At 42.6% G+C, this 20,373-nt stretch overlaps 1 protein-coding gene across 1 annotated transcript in view; it reads left to right on the top strand.

Moving 5' to 3' along the window:
* The window catches only part of LOC130872696 (putative spermatogenesis-associated protein 31C1), a 46,856-nt gene extending 26,812 nt beyond the window's left edge, over window positions 1–20,044 (top strand). Inside the window, exon 2 of the mRNA XM_057766873.1 lies at window positions 19,964–20,044. Within this exon, the coding sequence (XP_057622856.1) occupies window positions 19,964–20,044 (81 nt within the window). The remainder of the gene's footprint in view (window positions 1–19,963) is intronic.
* Window positions 20,045–20,373: the final 329 nt, after the last annotated feature.

The following is a 20,373-nucleotide window of genomic DNA, read 5'->3' as shown; positions in this document are numbered from 1 at the left end:
GTCAAGTTTATAGTCATGTTAGTTAGATTTTCTAGATGTACATAGATATATTTTAGATAGACATTCTCCATATCTTTCAAAGACTACAGAATAAGACATTTAATGTTTTAATAACTTAGGGTTTTTCATGACAATGAGACACGTCTGCTTCTGTCAGCACCAATCTACTTCAAGAAGAAAGAAGATGGGCATCGAAGAGGCACCTTATGGAGTTTGATAGCCATTTGGGCAAGAAACTGCTCTTGTCTGGACTGTTGCATAAACTGGACACAAAGAACCCGCAGAAAGAGGACTGCTGAACTTGCCTAAAGGTGAGATGATCTTTCGGGGTTCCTGATTCATGAAAGAGTCTGTGAGACATTCTGCAGGACACAGCAGATAGTAACTGAACTGCCTTTGAAATTTCCTGCTTCATGGAAATGTCGCTGGATACTATGGGCCTGTAGGCTGAAGATGGATGCCCCGACTGTACAGAGGAACCTTGGGTGACTGTCCAGGCAGCAAGATGTCTCTGTTATTTCTAGAGTTTGAAAGTTGTTTATTTCTTGTTTGCTTGGGTAATATTGTATCCTTCTGGAGTCTTTGATGGAGTTGAAGGATAGTTAATTATAGTTATAGTTTTCCTTAGTTATGATAAAGATAAAATAGATGTAAATATTATAATTCTTACTTGATAACTGTTTTGTTATGTGTAATTTTGCTATGTTAAAGTTAAAGCCTTCCTTTTTTAGCAGAAAAGGGGGAAATGTTGTGGGATTTCATTGGTCAATAAAGAAACTCCCTTGGCCCATCTGATAGGGCAGAATTTAGATAGGTGGAGTAACAGAACAGAATACTGGGAGGAAGAGGAAGTGAGCTCAGATGCAGGGCAGCTCCTCTCAGAGCAGACGCGATGAAGCTCCAACCCAGGATGGATGTAGGCTAGAATCTTCCCAGTAAGCGCACCTTGGGGTGCTCCACACATTAATAGAAATGGGTAATCAAGATGTAAGAATTAGCCATTAAGAAGCTAGAGCTAATGGGCCATGCAGTGTTTAAAAGAATACAGTTTGTGTGTTGTTATTTTGGGGCATAAGCTAGCCAGGCGTCTGGGAGCTGGGTGACAGGAACGCATCCCGCAGCTCCTTCAACACTTATAATTTCTTCCATATTACAACACACAACACATCAACATTCTACTTAAGATGTGGGTACTTCCAATTCTGAATCCCCTTTCTGAAAACCACATGGAGGACTCTCCTGTTGGCCTCAGGGACAGCTCACACAAAATGTGTGTAGATACTGGTCTCAAGCAGCATGCATGCACCCCTCAGGCCATCTTCCAGTGGGCTGTGGATTCTTCCATGGAGGCTTTATGCCTCTTTCCTCAAACTTTGTCTACTCTGATGTTCATTCTCCCTGCTCTCCTTTTATTCAGCATTTTAACATCCACTGCAGAGTCAAGTTTCATTCTGCTTTAAAAAGATGACACATACCTTCAATAAAACAAGCTTCATTTCTTACCTTGGCTGTAAGGTCAGAATGCTCCTGCAACTTGTAAGTTTTAGAGAAAACCAGTCCGATTATCCAAAGTATTAGAATTTCTTCCAGAATGAGATGGTACATTGGAGCCTACGAGAGAGAAAAACAAAGAAGGAAAGTAGGCACTTCAAAGCCCGCCAGGAAATTCAGTCCACCACCATGCTGCCTCTCTGGACAGTCACACTATGACTGCATACACCTCACTGCTAGGGTTTCCTTAAGGGCTCTTCATGCCTTTCCCAACTTAGCAACTGGCAATTACTTTATCACATGAAAACCCCTACCTAGTACAGCAGCAGAGACAAAAGTAAGGCACATTTGATCATGAAAACCTTTTGGGAAAACTTATATATGGAAATGATTGAGCTAGCCTCGAAGATATGCACTGAATCTTCTTGTTATTTTCACAGTGCACGTCTCAAACACATCTCAGTGTCTATGAACTTTGCAGGCAGAGGGGATAGTGGTAGAAAAGACCAAGGTTGGAGCTTTCCTTGACTGTTCAAGAAAGTGAGGAGATTTGGCAGTGGATGATGAGAAAGAACGAGAGTTAGCGAGGGAAGCAGTGAGGGATGGGTGGAGAACCAACTCTGTGGGGTTGTGGGTCCCCTGAGAACTGTGCTTTCTCAGGATGGTGTGAGAGCTGCTGAGGGTTTAGGAAGCTACGACATGCTCTGCCTGCATTTCCCAGGATGTTTTGCCTGCTGGGAATAACTCTAACTACAGGAGCAGAGTTAGAAGCAGCGTTTTAATCTAGAAATGTAATCACTTTATAATTAACTGAATATTAAAGCTAGAAATTTATTCATCCAGGGTCCATCTAGAAAGTGAGAACCAGTAATGAGCATAGAGAATACAATGTATATTGTGTATACGGTGCATCACAGAGGTCTGTAAATGGCCCCTCTAGTGATCTGCCGAACATTTTAACTTTTTTGTAAAGTACTTTTAATGCTAGCAACATTCTGAGCAAGCAGGCTATTCCCACACAGCCTGGCGGTGTGTTGTGAACCATCTCTCATTTGATCTAGGGTATGCTGACACCATTGATAGAAGAGGAAAGACTGGTGCTTACCCATCAGAGAATTAGATCCATCAAGAGATTTCCTGTGGGAACACCCACCCCAACTTCCAATTTAGAAAAAGGAAACAACATTCTGGTGTTGAGTGTTCTGTGCTTCTTTCACGTGGTCTGCTGTTGTGAGCTCACTATGCCACAGCACAGATGAACATGATCATAATTGCTAGACTGGAAAAACTTGTAGGATTCATCAGTTTCAGGGGCAGCATTTTGGCTACTTTAGTAATCAGGCCAAGTCAAATTTAGATTATTTTATTCTGATCTTTATTACTAATATGATAGCTCTATTGTATATTGTATAGCTCATGGGATGATTGTCTACATACTCATATATGCCATTTCCAGAAGAAATGCAAGCTAGAATTCTAGAACTTACAGCAGAGTTCAAGAGGTTTCAGAATTAGGCTGATTGTCTGGATAGATGGCTCTAAGGTAAGAGTCCTGACTGCTTTTGCAAGGGACTATGTTTAATTCCCAGCACCCACATGACAGCTTACAATTGTCTGCATCACCATACCAGGCTATTTCATGCTGTGTTCTGACTTCTGCAGGTACCAGGGATTCACTCGGACAAAGGCATAAGTGAAAGGCCCCCACACAGGAAATCTAATACTGATGATGATGATGATGATGATGATGATGATGATGATGATGATGATGATGATGATGATAAAGTTAAAACATGTATAAAGAAGTAGGCTGAGAGACATGCAAGTAGAGTCTGTGCTGCTAAGAAAATGAATCCACATAAGCAGTAGGAATGGAGCTAATACTGTAGAGATCAGGCCTCCAGAGAACATCCAAATGAAGAAGTTACCCTTCCCCAATCTGGCATGTTTCATAAGTTCTTGGGACTATTTTCCCCCATGTGATTTTTATATGCCCATGCATCCCTGCAGTCTGTAGTAATTGTAGAAGTTTTATCACTTCTTAAATGCCACTTCAGAATAGAGTAAGTGGGATGGGTACAATGCATATGCATTATGAAAATGATCAAACTAAGGCCATCAGCACATACATCACATGCATCATTCATGAGCTGAGTCTGTCTTTGCAGTGAGAACTTCCAGAATCCTCTCTTGTAGCTGTTTTGGGACATGGAGTGTGTTGTTGTTGGTCACCATCACCTCACCGTAGGAACAAACACAAGCACCTATTCCTTCTAACTTAGTTTTTACCCATTGCCACCAGTCTCTGATCTTTTACTCCAAACTCTGGTAACCACTATTCCAGGTCTCACTGGCCATGAGTTCAGTTTCTATGCTTAGTTTGCACACATGAATAAGATTACTGCTTTCAACTTAAAACTACAACATTTCCCTCAAGGAGGATAAAATAGAGTTTACTTTGAAGCCAAATGTTAGTGATCAATGCTGAGAACACAGATCCAGGTTTTCCCAAACTCCATAATCCAACAGGAAAGCTGTTTGGTGAAGTTTTTATAGTAATGGAACAAGGAATCCTTAAATAAGGTAATTTCCAAATACATTGGTAGAAACATCAGGGAGGTAGAGTTGAAGCAAAACTGGACGATCTCTATTCCAAGCCCCAGTGGCCATCTGATCAAACACTGGCCTCTTGACTGGTGGATGGTTTGGGTGACTTAGTGCATTACATAAGATTTTGTTATTAGTTACAAGAATTGGATCAGACACGGAAGTGGGACAAGGAATAGCTTAATAACTAAAGACAGCCCAAGATAAATATAATTTAGACTCTGGACGTGAATTGTAGTTGTAGTAACACACAGCATGAACTAGAAAGTGGATTGGCTAATCTCAGGAGGGGGTCTCTGTACTGGAGCAGTCTCAGGGCTGCATTTCCTGGCGAAAGAAGCTGCAGCCAGTACTTTTCTGCACATGCTGAGTTTGCTGCAGGTCACCCACTTGTCAATATCTGTACTCCAGTCAGAGGAAAACGTTGACAATCCTGTGATTGAGACACATGTTGGCGCCAGTGTCAACAGTGCACATTCATGCGGGACTTCAGCTTCACTTTGTCCAGTTGTGGGTCTCTGTGTTTGTTCCCATTGACTGCAGAAAGAAGCTTCTCTGATGACAGCTGAGGAAGGCATTGATCTATGTACGAGTATAGCAGAATGTCACTGAGAAACTTTTATTTCTACGTTCCTTTCCCAGAACCAGTATTTGGTTTCTCTTAGGTCCTAGACATATCTAGACTCAGGTTCTTGGCCACCTAAGCAGTGTTAGATATGAGTTACATCCAGTAATCGCTTAATCCAGCCAGATATTAGTTACTCACCCCCAAAAGCTTTGTGTCACAATAGGCGCCTGTGTACCTTGTAGCCAGGTCATCATTGAGATTGACGATGGGGCCTCTTGCAATTCTTTTTATCATAAAGAGTGTTTTAGCTCTCCTGTCTTTGTGTGTGTGTTTGTTTCCATATGAAGCTGGAAATTGTTCTTCCAAAATCTGAGAAGAATTGTGTTGGTATTTTGATGAGAATTGCATTGAATCTGTAGATTGTTTGGGTAGAATGCCCTTTTTTTCTGTATTAATCCTTTTGTTCATGAACATGTGAGATCAATACATCTTCTGGTATCTTTTTGAATTTATGTCTTCAAGGAATAAAAGTTTTTATCATACAAGTCTTTCACTTGCTTGATTAGAGTTGCTCAAAAATAATTCATAATAATTGAGGCTATTACAAAAAGTACTGTTTCCCTGATTTCTCTCAGTCCTTTTGTCTTTTGTATATAGGAAGGCTACTGACTTTATGAGTAAATTTTGTATCCAGTTACATGCTGTAACTTTTTATCAGGTGTTGGAGTTTCCTGCTGGAATTTTTAGGTTGACATATGTATATAATCATATCATGTGCAAATAGAGACACTTCTTTCTTTCTAACTTGTATCCCTTGATCTTCTTCTGTTGTCTTATTGCTCTAGCTAACACTCAAAGTACTAGGTTGAATAGGTATGGAAGCAGTGGACAACCTTGTTTTGTTCCTGATTTTAGAGTAAATGATTTCAGGTTCTTTCCATGTAAGTTGATGTTGGCTGTGGAGGTTTCCTTTAAATTGCCTCTATAACCCTCATATATGTAGTCACTCCAGGGATTTTTATCATAAAGGAATGTTGGATTTAGTCAAAATCTTTTTCTGTATCTAATGAGATGATCATGCAGTTTTGTCTTTCGATTTGTTTATATGGTTGTTTACATTTATCAGTGTAGGCATGTTGAACCATTCTTATATCTGGGATAAAGTCTACTTGATCATGTGGATGATATTTTTTATGTTTCTTGTATTTGGTTTACAAAAGTATTTTATTGAGAAATTTTGAATCTGCTTTAATAAGGGAAATTGGTGTGTAATTCTCTTCTTTGTTGAGTCTTTGTGTGGTTTGGGTATCAGGGTAACTGTGATTCATAAAATGAACCAGACAATGTTTCTTCCGCTTCTGTTTCGAGAACTAATTTGAGTATTGGTATTAATTCTTCTTTGAAGATATGCTAGAAGTCTGCACTGAAACCATGTGAAACCCTCTGATCCTATGGATTTTTCCTTGGGAGACTTTTAAAGACTTTATCTATTTCACTAGGGATTATAGGTTGGTTTAAATTCTTTATCTAAACTTGATTTAACTTTGATATGTGGTATATATCAAAGAAACAATCCATTTCTCTTAGCTTTTCCACCTTGGTAGAGTATAGGTTTTTAAAGTATGTCTTTATGATTCTCTGTATTTCCTCAGTATTTGTTGTTATATTCCCTTTTCATATGTAATTTTCTTAATTTGGACATACTCTCCCTGCCATCTATTCCTCTCAGATGTGTTTACTTCATTTTGTTCTAGAGCTTCCAGATGTGCTATTATGTTGATAGTATGAGATCTCTCCATTTTCTTTCTTTTTTTTTGGAGGGGGGGGGGATTTTTTGAGACAGGGTTTCTCTGTAGCTTTTGGTTCCTGTCCTGGAACTCGCTCTTGTAGACCAGGCTGGTCTCGAACTCACAGAGATCCACCTGCCTCTGCTTCCCGAGTGCTGGGATTAAAGGCGTGCGCCACCACCGCCTGGCTCCATTTTCTTATGTAGGGTCTTAGTGCTTTGAACTTTCCTCTTAGCACCACTTTCATTGTGTCCCATAAACTTGAGTATGCTGTGAATTCATTTTTTACTGAATTCTAGAAAGTCATTAATTTCTTCCTTCTTTCTATTTTGTCCAGCTTTTCATTTAGTAAAAAGCTGTTCAAACTCCATGAGTTTGCAAGCTTTCTATTGCCATGAATACACAGCTAATTTGTAGTTCTAGGAGAGGATGCAGGGAGTTATTTTAAATGTCTTATGTTTGTTGAGACTGGATTTGTGTCCAATTATGTAGTCAGGTTTGGAGATATCTCCATGAGGTGTGGAGAAGGTGTATTGGTTTGTGTTTGGGTGAAATGTTCCGTAAATGTTTGTTAGGCCCATTTGGTTTACAGCTGTCTGAAGCTGCAGTATTTCTCTGTTTAGTTGTTGTCTGGATGACAGGTCTATGGTTAGAGTGGAGTACTGAAGTCCCTCACTATCAGTGAGTCAGGGTCGATATGTGATTTAAGCTGTAGTAGTGTTTTGTTCATAAAACTGGTTTCCCTTATATTTGGGGCAAGGATATTAAAATTGAAATGTCATCCTGGTTAGTTTTTCCTTTAATGAGAATGTAGTCTTCTTTCCTATCTTTTTTGATTAGTTTTGATTTGAACCTACTTTGTTAGATGTCAGAATGGCTCCACCAGTTTGCCTTTTAGGTCCATTTGCTTGGAATATCTTCTTTCCAATCAATATATTCAGGTAATTTTTAGGGTTTGAGAGAAATCCCCAAGAAAAGATCAACAGTCATGTATGTAATTTCAAGAGTGCTTCATGAATTTCAACATTGGGGTGGCACCACAGGACCCCCAAACAAGATTACAAGCTCTTTCTAAATGGAGTTAGGGAAAGTCCAGTGAAGAGGGATTAATCTGGGACTGATGGGTGGAGGAAAGATTAGTCTGGGGACTGGTTGGTGATGGCTGAATGATGAGAGGTCTAGTGATTAGATACTTTCTGGTGGCAGGGTAGGGAAAGCTGTCTTTAGCTTGCAGAAGTTGGGGGCATCTCCTGAGGCAGCAGAAGTACTTTGGGGGCATGCGGAGACAACAGAAGACTGGGTGGTGTCTGCTGGTTGGTTGCCCTTAGGCTGTGGTTTTTCTAAGGACTGTTTAGCTTTGTCACATTTTAGTGGAACAAAAGTAAGGCCTGGTCTCTCTCAAGCTACTAGGAGGTCATAGTCGGCCCCTCCCCCTTCAGTAGGGGTCACATTATCTTTTTGTAGTTAGCTTCTTAGCGCAGCACACAGAGTAATGGATTTCATTGTGGCAGTTTCACACCTATATGTCATTACACTTTGTTACAATTTGTCCATCCCTCACCACACATACACCATCTCCTATGGTCCCTGTTGCCCTCTAGCGGGTTCCCCCCTTCTCCACAGTGTCCCTTTCTACTTTATTGCCCCATGTATTTTATCATCCTTCCTTTTCCATCTTCCCTTACTAACTTTTTTGTTATTGCACTCTTAGGTACCTAGTCAACCTCACACTTGTTGGTACTGTATAAACACAGTCATTCAAAAACACACTTTAAAGTCCAGATAGAGTAAAATAGAGATGAGTACAGTGGCTATTTGTTTTTAACTCATCTGTATTTCACATTATGCTTAAATATTTAAATCCAGAATACAAACAATAAGTGAGATACAAAAATATAAGATATATTTGAATAGTAGAAGAAAGCAAACCATAACTTTGTTATATTCCCAACAATTCAGAATGTGTAAGGTTTAATAAATTGGTGTGACTGTGTGGTTAAATATCTACCTACTCCATAACTTAGAAGACGGCAGATGCGTCGGTAGGTTAGCAGATGTTACTGATGTTTCACCACAGTTGCCATCGTGGCAGTAATTAAAAGGGAGCTGGGAAAACAAGGCTTTATACATCAGTATGTATGATGTTTGGGCATACATGTTTTCAGAATATGAGCACCATTATTAGTTATGGTGCAAGCATTAATGGTGGCAGATTTTCAGGCTGTACAGCCATGAAATATAATGGAACCAAGTAATGGTTCTCTCTTAATAGGAGGGCTTGTTGCTTGGGATTTTGACTGATTGGCACATTATATCATCGTCAAAGTTTAAAATAATTCAAAAGTAAATTTTTTTTTGATGGTAGGTGCACCTTGATGATGTACATCTGCGAGAGGCACATAAAATCCCCACATTCACCTGCCTCTGCCCTCTCCAAATCTGCTGCTGGAGACAGACCCTCCTGTTAGCAGGGCCAGCATCAGGCCAGCAAAGGAGAGGAGGGTTCTGGGTGGGGACGAGGGACTCTGGAATCAGCTGTAGGCTCTACCTGCTTTCTAGTGACAAGTTCAGGTCAGCTCTGCCTTGACTTCCTGCTTTCATGGAGTCCTTCATGTCCTCTCATCAAGTGTTTATGCATTACTCCAAGTGCCTGATAGGGACACAGTTTCCTGCCATCTTCCTGCTGTGACAATGAATACCCAGCCAATGCTGATTAGGGTCAAGTAGGGGCTGTGGCAGGAAGAGGAGCAGAGCCAGCCTAGCTGGGGACCACAGGAAGATACTCACATGGACACTCAGGGTTGAGCATGTTGGGGGGTGAAGGAACCATAGACATCAGTAGAGATGGAGTTCCAGACAGGATTGCATTACATGGACCCTGGGGAGGAAAGCACCCTGAATATTTAAGGGAAGAGTGCAACTGAAGGAGAACTGGACAGAGGAGGCCAAAATGGGTCCCCAAGGCCCACACCCCTTCAGGCAAAGCTAGAGTCATTATGGGGTGGAGGGGGCAAACTCTGACCTTCTTTGGGAGGGCCCTGGAGGGGGATGTTGAGTTGCTGATGAGGAAGTTGTTGATGAAGATGGAACCTTGTATTCCCCATCTGATGTGTCACACTCCCTCCGTATTGATTTTCCAATATGATTACTGCAGATGCAGGGGGCTGGGCCATTTCCGTCACCTCCTCCTGTGATGTGATGTGCTCTAGGCCTTTACCTGGCCACAGTATTCTGCGGGACAAGAAGGCACAGAGTGATTTCTCGAAGTAGACTCTGAGAAGAATTGTGCTGGCGTGGCAGTTTTGTTCCTGAGCCAAGGTTGCAATTTTAGTTTTCTTCCTAGATTAAGTACTTTACGGGAACAGGAAATTATTTTCCTTTGTGCCCACTATATTCCCACTTTACAAGAAAGTGGTTCGTGGCAGTTCTCTAAATATTACCTGTTCCCCCGTGTGAGAGGTGAAGAAATACAGGCAGAAGGCGACACAAATGCTTTGTTTTTCCGTATTCTCTTCTTTTGTTTGACACACAGTCCCATAAATCCTTCATCTTCTCTGCATGTGAGGTGCTGGTTGGCATGGCTATCTGCTGCCCAGTTTACAGCACCCTGCATGGAGATGGCAAGCCTGACTGTACCAGGAACTCCCCCATCTCAAGTCTCTCTTGGTTGGAGATCACCAGGAGCATGTCACTGGGTGGCCTGCAGGGATAAGAACACCTCAAGGTTTAATACTGTGGTTGTTTGAATAAGAATGCCCCCCTCCCAACAGGCTCATGTATTTGAATGCTTAGTCATGAGGGGGTGGAACTCTTCCATAGGATTAGAAAAATAAGGGGGTGTGGCCTTTTTGGAGGAATTGTGTCACACCAGACTCAATCTATCTCTCTCCTTTTCCTCCCTCCCTCCTTCCTTCCCTCCCTCCCTCCCTCCCCCCCTCCCTCCAGCCTCTCTTTCTCTCTCTCTTTCTCCTCCCTGCTCAAGATATTTCTTAGCTGTTTCTCTGACACATCTCTGCCTACCTGCCTCCTGCTATGTTGTCTGCAATGAAGATGATGGACTAAGCGTCTCAAATGATAACCAAGATCCCAGTTAATTGCTTTATTTTACAAGTGTGGCCCTAGTCATGGTGTCCCTTCACAGCAATAGAAGGGTGACCATGACAGACACTCTGCAGCATATGCTGGCTCTCATTGTGAATGTGTTTGTGTAGTTTGTAGGCTTTTTTAGACCTGAAGTTACAGGTGCTTATGAGCCGCCATGTGGTTGGTGGGAACTAAACACAGGTTCTTCGCAAGTGCTCTTAATTGCTGAGCCAACTCTCCAGCCAAATATGCTGGTTCTCAGCCTTCTCCACCATCCATCCACCAACTGTTGAGCTGACTCTGAGACCTGACCCTCCTGCTCATTTGCTGGAAGTTCCTCTAGGTGGCTTCGTGTGAAAAAACAAAACAAAACAAAACAAAACAAAAAACAAAAAACTTCTGCATTACATCTAGTGGATACTTCAAAGATCAAAATATATATGCACTGCTGTTTATTCTTCCTGCAAAGCAATTGATTTTAGAATGACACTTTTGTTCAAGTTCTTTTCCAATTTAAAAGGCTGCACCCCACAGTTTTGTCTGTTGAAGTGTCTCTGAATAACAAAAGCGTAAAATCCAAGAGTGTTAGGCTAAGTTGAAACTGTGGGATCATGAAGTCTATCTGTAGTGCAGCAGATGATGGTGATCCTGGCAATAGGTGTCACTGGCTAGACCTGCGTTTTTTGTCAGTCCCTTAAGACTGGAAAAGGATGATCAGTCTGCAGCAATTAAATGCTAACATTTTTGGCCTGTGTCTTTATCCACTTTTTGGCTAATAAAGTTTGTATTCGCCTGGCCACCACACAGAGTCAACTATAAATCGACTTCTTGGGTATCCTGTAGGTTAAAATTGCAGGATAACCCTGTAGCCATCGCTTCAGCCAATCACAGCAATGAGGCTTCAGCCAATCACAAGCTAACGTTGGTGGGACTTGCTGCCTGCAGCCAATCGGGCTGTTTCTGAACTGTTTGCGGCTGTTTGGCGGTTTAACTGCCAAGTGTGTCGTGCTGCTGGATGTGGGAGAGGTTAGACCTTCTTAATCTAACTGCTGCCAGTTTTCCTGTAACTATCCCCACCCAGACACCAGCAGAGAACCTGACTGTCCTCCATGGCATCTGCCGGGAATCCAAAGGTAGTGGTGCTGCTGGAACTTGAATGAGAAGCTGAGTTGCCTGGCAATAAGGAAACTACAGATTCTGGGCCCTCTGACCTCCTGCTCAGTGTCACCTTGCTAACTGTAGCCCACCCAGAGAGCCTCGTAGCATCTGGCATTGGGGGGAGTTGGTGACAGCCAATTTCAAGGCAAGGGAGGGGTAGAGGAGGCTGTGAGGACCAGAAATGGGAGGAGGTTGTTAGGGGAGTGCAGACAAGGAAAGCTGAAAAGGTTCCTTGAAATTCTGGTTCTACACCTGTGGGCTCCCAGAAAGGTAAAGGCCTCCACACTGCGGGTAAAATAGACACCACATCCAGGTCTGGCTCACCCTCTCCCTAGCCAGTAACAGTTGAAGCTCTGATTTCACTGTCCATGTCACCTGCTCTGTTGCAGACTCTTGTTCTCACTTGAGAGGAATACAGAAGTTGGCTATATGGCCCTGTGCACTTATTTGCACCTTTACAGTCAGGTGAGTCCACAACTATCAACACTTGTATTTCCTTCAGTGTCATTACAACCATTTCCCACACTGAGCATTAATCGTGAATTGGGGTTTGGTGCCATGGCCTTGCCTAACTGCAACTATTTTCAGCAAGTTCTCTGGACACAAGCTTGTCAGGGCTGAGCTGTGATGTTGATAGGTCTGTTTGTTCCATTTCAAAATCAGGAAATTTATACCTGGAGGGGTTTTGGCATGTGACCCCATCTTGAGTTGGGGAGCATCTGTATATGGTTTCAAGATTTCAAAGAAACAGTCTGAGGGAGGGGGACTGTAGAGCCAGGCTTCTCTCCTTCCCCATCTTCCCCTCCCTCTCATCACACAGACCTCAAATGAGTCTTTGCAGTGGGTCTTCCAGTTCAATAACACTTTCCGACTTTGTTGTTGACTGTCTGGCTACCTCAACTTATCTTCATGTCTTCATTTGGAAAAAACTTAAAGCAAAATGAGGATGTATTTCTAATTTAGTCACCAACCAAAACTTAAACAATGGGTGGATCTTAATGAATCTTGTAGATGTGAATCCACTATAGCTCTAACTATGGCAGAGCCATGGGTCAGTGTCAGCTTGGCAAACACTCCCACATGACTTGGCCTCGTTTGGGTGTAGCTGTCTGGTGGATATCCCCTGCAGGATGGACAACCTGACAAGGCTTCTGTACTGAGTTCTAACAAAAATGGAAGACAATGTTTCATCAAGTCAAGAAGTAAGTGGGCTGTATCCTACTGTGACACAGTCAGGTGAAATCAGCATAGCCAAGTGTACTCACTATAGGGTGATGTGTGATGTGCTTCTGTATATGTGTGGCTTTTATTGGCTAATGGATAAAGCTGTTTTGGCCAATGGCTTAGCAAAGTATAGTTAGGCAGCAAATCTGAACAGAGAGAGTAGGCATAGTCAAAGAGACAACATGTAGCTGCTGAGGAAGGACACCAGAATCTTCTGGAGAAGCCATAGCTTCGTGGCAATATACGGATTCATAGAAGCGGGTTAATTTAAGTTGTAAGAAATAGCTAGGAATTTATGCCTAAGCCATTGGCCAAAACAGCTTTATTCATTAACAAATAAAAGCAACACAATTACAGAAGCACATCCCGCATCAATACGGCCAGAGAAAGCAAAGTGTCCTGGATGCTCTACCATTCCTGCTTCTGTGTGAAGTATAGAACTCTACAGAATAGATAGAAGACCTTCGTCTTCCCGCAGGGCAGAGAATTTGGACTGCTCTTCAGTATCGAGAGGGAGGGGGAATGGTGTGGGGGGAGGAGAAGAGAAGTGGGGATAGGGGGAGGGGACTGGGGGGAGGGGGCAATATCTGGGAGGAGGGGAGGGAAATGGGAAACGGGGAGAAGGTGGAAATTTTAATTAAAAAAGAATAAAAAAAAAGAACTCTACAGAATGAGATAGTTCATTATTTACAGAAGCATCTATGTGGTGAAAAAAACACAAACATGGTAGAGATTACAGAGGTGTAATCAAACCAAAGTTAGGGATACTGCTCATTTCTTAGACATATCGTGTACCTGCGTTTTGTATTAATATTTCCTGTGTCTTTTCCATAGCATAAAGTATTTCAAATGCATTGTACAAAGTCACAGTGCAGATCCTAGAAACCCAGAACCAATTGAGAAATTCATCTGCGAAACAGGTGTTAAGCAGCTTATGGTCAGTTTGTAATAGAATTCACACGAAAGACAGCATTGACTTGGTTAAAGCTGTTTTAGAGCCTGGTCCACAGTTACAGGGAAGTTTCTGGTTCTGAGAAGAGGCTTAGACATGTGAGCAATGGAACAAGGCTAGAGGTATGGAAATGTCCCAAGATCAACTTCTTAGAGAGGGAGGTTTTGATGATGTACAATGGCAATCTCTATATGAAGACCACATCCTGGATTTAGACCATGGAGCAACTTTGAAAGCTTGGGACAGAATTGAGAAATAGGAAAGAAAATTGAGTCATTTACTGAAGTCATGCCGGGCCCAACGGAAACCTTCAGAGATTTCTTCCAAAGATTGACTATGTCAATAAGTAGAATAATATGAAATCCAGAAGCTAGACAAGTCATAATTAATTATATGGCTTTTGTAAATGCTAATTCTCAATGAAAAGGATAATTAGGTGCTTGTTGTTTTATTTTTTTATATATTTTTGCATTTTACATACCAATCCCAGCTCCCAGTTCCTCCTCCTCTCTTATTCCCTCCAACTTCCCCCTATACAACCCAATCTACTCCTCAGAGAGTAAGACACATGGCTTTGTGGAAAGTCCAAGGGCTTCCCCACTATATCTATGCTGAGCAAGGCATCCATCCAAAGAGAACGGGTTCCCAAGCAGCAGGGATGAATCCTGGTTCCACTGCCTGTGGCCCTGCTTTCAGCTCCAGTCATACAACTGTCTCCCGCATTAGGAAGGTCTAGTTTGGTCCTATACTGGTTCCTTACCTGTCCGACTGAAGTTGGTGAGTTTCCATCGGCTCAGGTAAACTGTTTCAGTGGGTGTCCCCATCATCTTGACATCTTTGCTCATATTCTCTCTCCTCCCACTCTTCAACTACACTTTGGGAGCTCAGCCCAGTGCTCTGCTGTGGGTCTCTGCTTCTGTTTCCATCTAGTGTTGGTTATAAGGTGACATTTAAGATATTCGTCAATCTGACTACAGGCCAAGGTCAGTTTGGCCACCTCTATTACTTAGGGCCTTGGGGGGGGGGAACATCCTTATGGATTCCTGGGAATTCTTAGTGTCAGGTTTTTTACTAGCCCGATAATGGTTCCCTCAATCAAAATATCTCTTTCCTCGCACTTTTCTCTATCCTTCCTTCATCTCAACTCTCCCGTTCCCTCATTTCTCCTCCAAAATCCCCTCCACCCTCCCTTCTCCTCGACCCCCATGCTCTCAGTTTTGCCATGCTCACCTCCTCAGCTTGAGACATGGCAGGTCTGTGTCACTTTTGAGCAATTTGTAGCACACTGCTCACAGACCCCATTTGAGTGCAGGACCTCCCAAAAGAGCCACAGCTGCATGCTACCAGACAAACCAGGAAGCCAACGCTTAAAGAAGCCTCTCGGGTTTTGCTGCTAAGGCTGAGTCAGGAAGCCCTCTGTTGAAGAAGACGTGCCTCTGCTTGTCCAGAATCCACCTGAGGAAACGCTGCTACCAATGAGCTGTCTTCAGCACTGCTCTTTCGTTTCTTAACTCTGTCCTTTTGTGTCTAGGATGCTGTCCCAATCTCTCTCAGGTTTTATGTGGATGTAATTGGCCCAGGTTTGCACCACTGTGTAGCTAGATACTGCTAGTTAGTTCATTTCCCGGTTCCCCAAATCTGAAATAATTACACAGAAACTATATCAATTACAAAACTGTTTGGGCAATGGCTCAAGCTTATTTCTACTTACCACCTATATCATAACTTATTTCTATTAATCTGCCAATCGCCACAATTATGGCTTACCAGGTAAAATTCTGGGCATTCTGTCTTCTTCAGCAGTTACATGCAGTCTCTGCCTTCTTTCTCCCAGCATTTAGTTTAGTTTTTCCTGCCTAGCTTTACTCCACCTTATCACAGGCCAAGGAGATTCTTTATTCACTAACCAATGGCAATAAAACATATTCACAGCATACTTTACCTCCCACATCAGAGAGATTTGAGGAACTTGTGTTCTTATCCATGAACTTCACTATGGTTAGATTCTAAAATTTGGGGATGTTTCTCAGTGTGAAGCTCTATCACGATTGTGTAGAGAACTCTTCTGTGGGCGATCAGAGGGAATATTGTAGAGGTTTCTCTGAGGTTCTTCAGGCCCAGAGCATATCCATTAGAGTTGGCAGTGCTGACAATGGTAGCCCCATTTCTGCTGCTGCCTGGTCTCTTGACACCACTATCTCTAGCACGTGTGCCCTACGGACTCCTGTGTCCCGCTCCTGAGAGGACAGAAAAGTGCCAGCCTCAGGGTTCTGGCTTCTCAGACTACTGGAGAGGTTGCCCTCATTGATATGGAGCTGGCTCAGAAGAGGCCTGTGTTGACTGAGTTTTCTGTCCTGCCCAGTTCCCACAGTTGTTAAGTCCCAAAGAATCATATAGGAGTCTACATTAGTTATAAACTGATTAGGCTTGCAACTCAGACTTCTTGTTAACTATTATAATTTATGTTAAACCATTATTCTTGTCTGTGTTAGCCATGTATCTTGTTACTTTTTTCGGTAAGGCAGTCACATCTTGCTTCTTCTATGGCTGGGTAAGGATTGAGGGCCAAACTTTCCTCTTCCCAGAATTCTCCTGTTCTTGTTGCCCTGCCTCTACTTCCTGTCTGGTTGTCCCACCTATACTTCCTGCCTGGCTACTGGGCAATCAGTGTTTATTTAAAATATAATTGACAGAATACAGACTATTGCCCCACACTACTTCTCCCTCTTTCTTTAAAAAAAAGAAAGAAAGAAGAACACTGAATCTAATATCCTTTGTTTAGCTTTTCTCCTGACCATTAGCCATAACAACTTATAACCAACATTCTAAACAAAGGAAAATATCCGTAGTCCATTTTGGGGGAGGAGGGAGTGTGGGCATAGTTTTTCAGGCTACTTTATGCTAATTGGGATGCTGATAATCTAATGGGGTCCTAAAGAAGATTTAGAATTATGTCAAGTCCTGACTGGAATATCCTGTCAGGCCTGATCAATTCGGGCAGTATCTTGAATCTGTTTTGGATGTAGAACTCATACGTCTGAGCCATCTGTTCCTACTGGAGATTTATCATGTGGTCTTCCTTGATCAAACCTGATTTTTCTTATTTCAGAATAAATCCATAGTTTCTCCTTTTCTATGGAAACAAAAGCAAAACCTCTTCTCCAATGTAACATAACTTTTGACTTCAATTTTGAAGTGAAGGCATTTACAACGTATTAGTTATATTAATCAAGTAGCATTTATATTTAAATGTCTTTTAGCAGCTGTTGCTCCTTCTTCAGCTGTCAAGCAATTCAAAGAGAACATAATAACATACAGTATCCAGTCTCTCTGTGTATTTTATCTTTATATGGCTTTATTTTAAACTCTGTTTCTTTTATTTTTAATTTTTACCTTTTTGAGTCAGGGTTTCTCTATGTATCTGTGTCCTAGAACTCACTTTGTAGACCAACTTATCTTTGAACTCACAGAGATCTGCCTGTCTCTGCCTCCCAAGTGCTTGGATTAAAGGTGCGTGCCACCCCACCCAACTACTCTCTCTCTCTCTCTCTCTCTCTCTCTCTCTCTCTCTCTCTCTCTCTTTTATTTTAAGGATTTTAACCTTTTTTTCTCCCAAGTCTGCATATATTTTTAACACACTCTAAAACATTTGTATGTTTTCTTCATCTTTGAATCTCTCTTTATGTATATCTCTCTTTTTCTGACCACTTGAGTCTTTAATTTGCAAAGCAACATGGAGATGATTAAACCCATAGCACAATGGTCTGTATTTTGTCAATTATATTTTAAATAAATGCTGATTGGACAGTAGCCAGGCAGAAAGTATAGGCAGGATAACCAGGCAGGATGTAGAGGCAGTCTGACAAGAACAGGAGAATTCTGGGAAGAGGAAAGCTTATTCTCCAGTCCTGACCCAGATGCAGAGGAAGCAAGATGTGACTGCCTCACTGAAAAAGGTACTAAGACACGTGGCTAACATAGACAGAAATAATGGACTAATATAAATTGTAAGAGTTAATAAGAAGCCTGAGCTAATGGGTCAATCAGTTTATACCTAATGTAGACCTCTGTGAGATTCTTTGGGACTTAACGACTGAGGAACCAGGCAGGACAGAAACCCCACCAACAAGCCTGTTTTTCCCATGTCCAGTAATTAGCAGTGAGTATCACATGTAGAGTCTCGGCACGTGTGCTGGAACAGGCCCCATGTCCATGCCCTCTACCTTGGTGGGACCTTCTGGAACAAGGTGTTCTACCAGGGAGTAAGTGATGCGGCTGGAGCTGTTGACTGGCTGCCTTCTGTGAGGAACAGTGCAGGCCTCCCAGGAATTGGCTGCTCTTGTGTGCAGTTACCTCAACTTGTTCCTAAGAAACAGAGTCTGGGGCACAGAAACCTGGAAAGGTAGCTGACTGATGCCCAGGAAGGGACCCTTTTTGGGTGGCCCAGAGATCTAGAGAGCAACTGCACTTTGGACAAGTCTCTGCTACTGTGTGAACCAGCACTATGAGTGGGCTTGCTCTGCTGGGCTCTTGGGAAAGCAAGGGCTGCAACATAGAATGACTGCTGTGTGACCACAGTGCATCACCTTAACCCTTTTCAGGTATCCTCCTTTCCCTGGGAAATAATGCTGGCTCAACATGTGCATGCAAAAGCATCAGGGAGTGAGGAAATTCGGAATTCCTAACTTCTGGCCTTTCTCCAGTTCTTCTCTAGAATTGAGAAGGTAAGAATATGCAGATTACTAGACGTGCTGTTGGGAAGCTAATCTTCCATCCTTGCAGCATTTGTCTCGAGTCCTTTAAAGCTAAAGGGCTCCTCCAGTCCTTGGTGAAGAACCTGGACTGAGGCTAAGTTGCTTCCCTCAGACCCCGATATCAGCAGTCTGTACTGGAAGGGCAGTACATGCAGGCAAACTTCTAGGGTGTTCTCACATTACGGGGCCTCTTACTTTGGCTCTAACCCTTTTATTTTCTACTACCTCCTTAGGCTCATCGTGCCCACAGTCAGATGGGTACTGTATATGCAGTGGATCAGATGCAATGGCAAATGATTAGGGGTCATGGGACCCTCAGAAACCACTCTGAAGCAGCCACCTTTTGAAAAGTTGTCTCTTGCATGCTGGACACCATGTTGGCATTGTGGGCAGACATAGGACAGGGTGACACTGCTTTGCCATCTAGGATGAACTGGGAGTGTCTAGAGAACTCAGCTCGTTGACAGTCTCCAATGAGGTGAGTAGGGGATCCCTAAGATGCCTAGGGCCTTTGTTTTTTGGCAGGATATCCAGAGGTCATGATTCTCCTGGTTTGAACTCAAGAATGCCCCATTACCGTACACATGTCTGTGCCTACTTTGTGCCTTGGGTAAACACCGGTCTGGCTCTCTGGTGCCTCTGTCCACAGCTTCTTCACAAAGCTAAGGAGAAACACATGGTGAGCTGACCCTAAGGGTGGGGTCTTACTTGGTTGACTTAGCACATACCTCAGTCCTGAAGGCTTCTTGTTTGGGTCTTGTAAGGTTTATTTAGACATCTCCCCTAAGACACACAAACACACACACACACACATCCTAAAAACTTTTGTTTCCATAATTACAGTATAACTGACTCTGACTACAGTGATAGAGTTAGAAGATGATTTTGTCCCTTCTTCGGGGAACCACATCCTCTCCTGGAGCAGAACTCTAAGGGGGACCAGATACAGACATTTCTCTGTGGCTAGCATGCAGAAACAACTTTGAGAAAAAAAAGAGGAAGTAACGTGTAAAAGTTTATTTTACCTTGTGAAAAGCATTTGGTTTCTAGGTAATATATTTCTGTAGAGACAATGCCTTGGACAGTGGACAGGTATCCCAGGGACATGTGTATCGTGGGCTCTGCACTGATAGGGGCTAGATACCTGGGCCTGGAGGTTTCCACAGGGCATCCCTTTGTCCTGGGCAGGTTGGCTTTGTAAGTTGAAGTTTGGTTGACAAACTGTGCTCTTTCCTTGGTTTTTCTTTGATTCTGTCGTTAGAATCCTGTGGTGGGATCCATGCCTACTCACTGGATTTGGGGGAACACAGCTATTGTGACCCCCCAATTTCTTCTTTAGAATCTGTCCAACACAGGTCGTGAGGTTCTGTTCTTCAGCGACCTGTTCAGCGACAGGCATGAAGAGTTGGCCTGTGATTGACAGTTGACTTTGGGTTATTGGTGGAAAACCCTTGCATTTTTGCCTAGATGTTTCTTTCACTTTGTATTTGGGAGTTAAAATAGACTTTATAAAGTTTTTTATTCTGTCCCCGAACTTTTCATTATTTGACCTGTGGCTTTGGACAGGCTTGGTCCCTTTAACTTGTATGTCCTCCTGTCTTGGATTTCTAGTTGTATCTTTTTTATTTGTAACAGAGATGTACCTATGCTGTTGTTCCTCTGGTTTGGAATTCTTGGGGACAGGGTACCTGTCCTTGAAGGGTGACTTGGTTTTAAAGGAGGCAACCTTAAAGCTGGCCTGGGAGGCCC

This window comes from Chionomys nivalis, chromosome 4, assembly GCF_950005125.1.
Source record: "Chionomys nivalis chromosome 4, mChiNiv1.1, whole genome shotgun sequence".
Classification (NCBI taxonomy): domain Eukaryota; kingdom Metazoa; phylum Chordata; class Mammalia; order Rodentia; family Cricetidae; genus Chionomys; species Chionomys nivalis.
The sequence above is the reverse complement of the archived record's forward strand: the minus strand, read 5'-3'. Positions and strand labels throughout refer to the sequence as shown.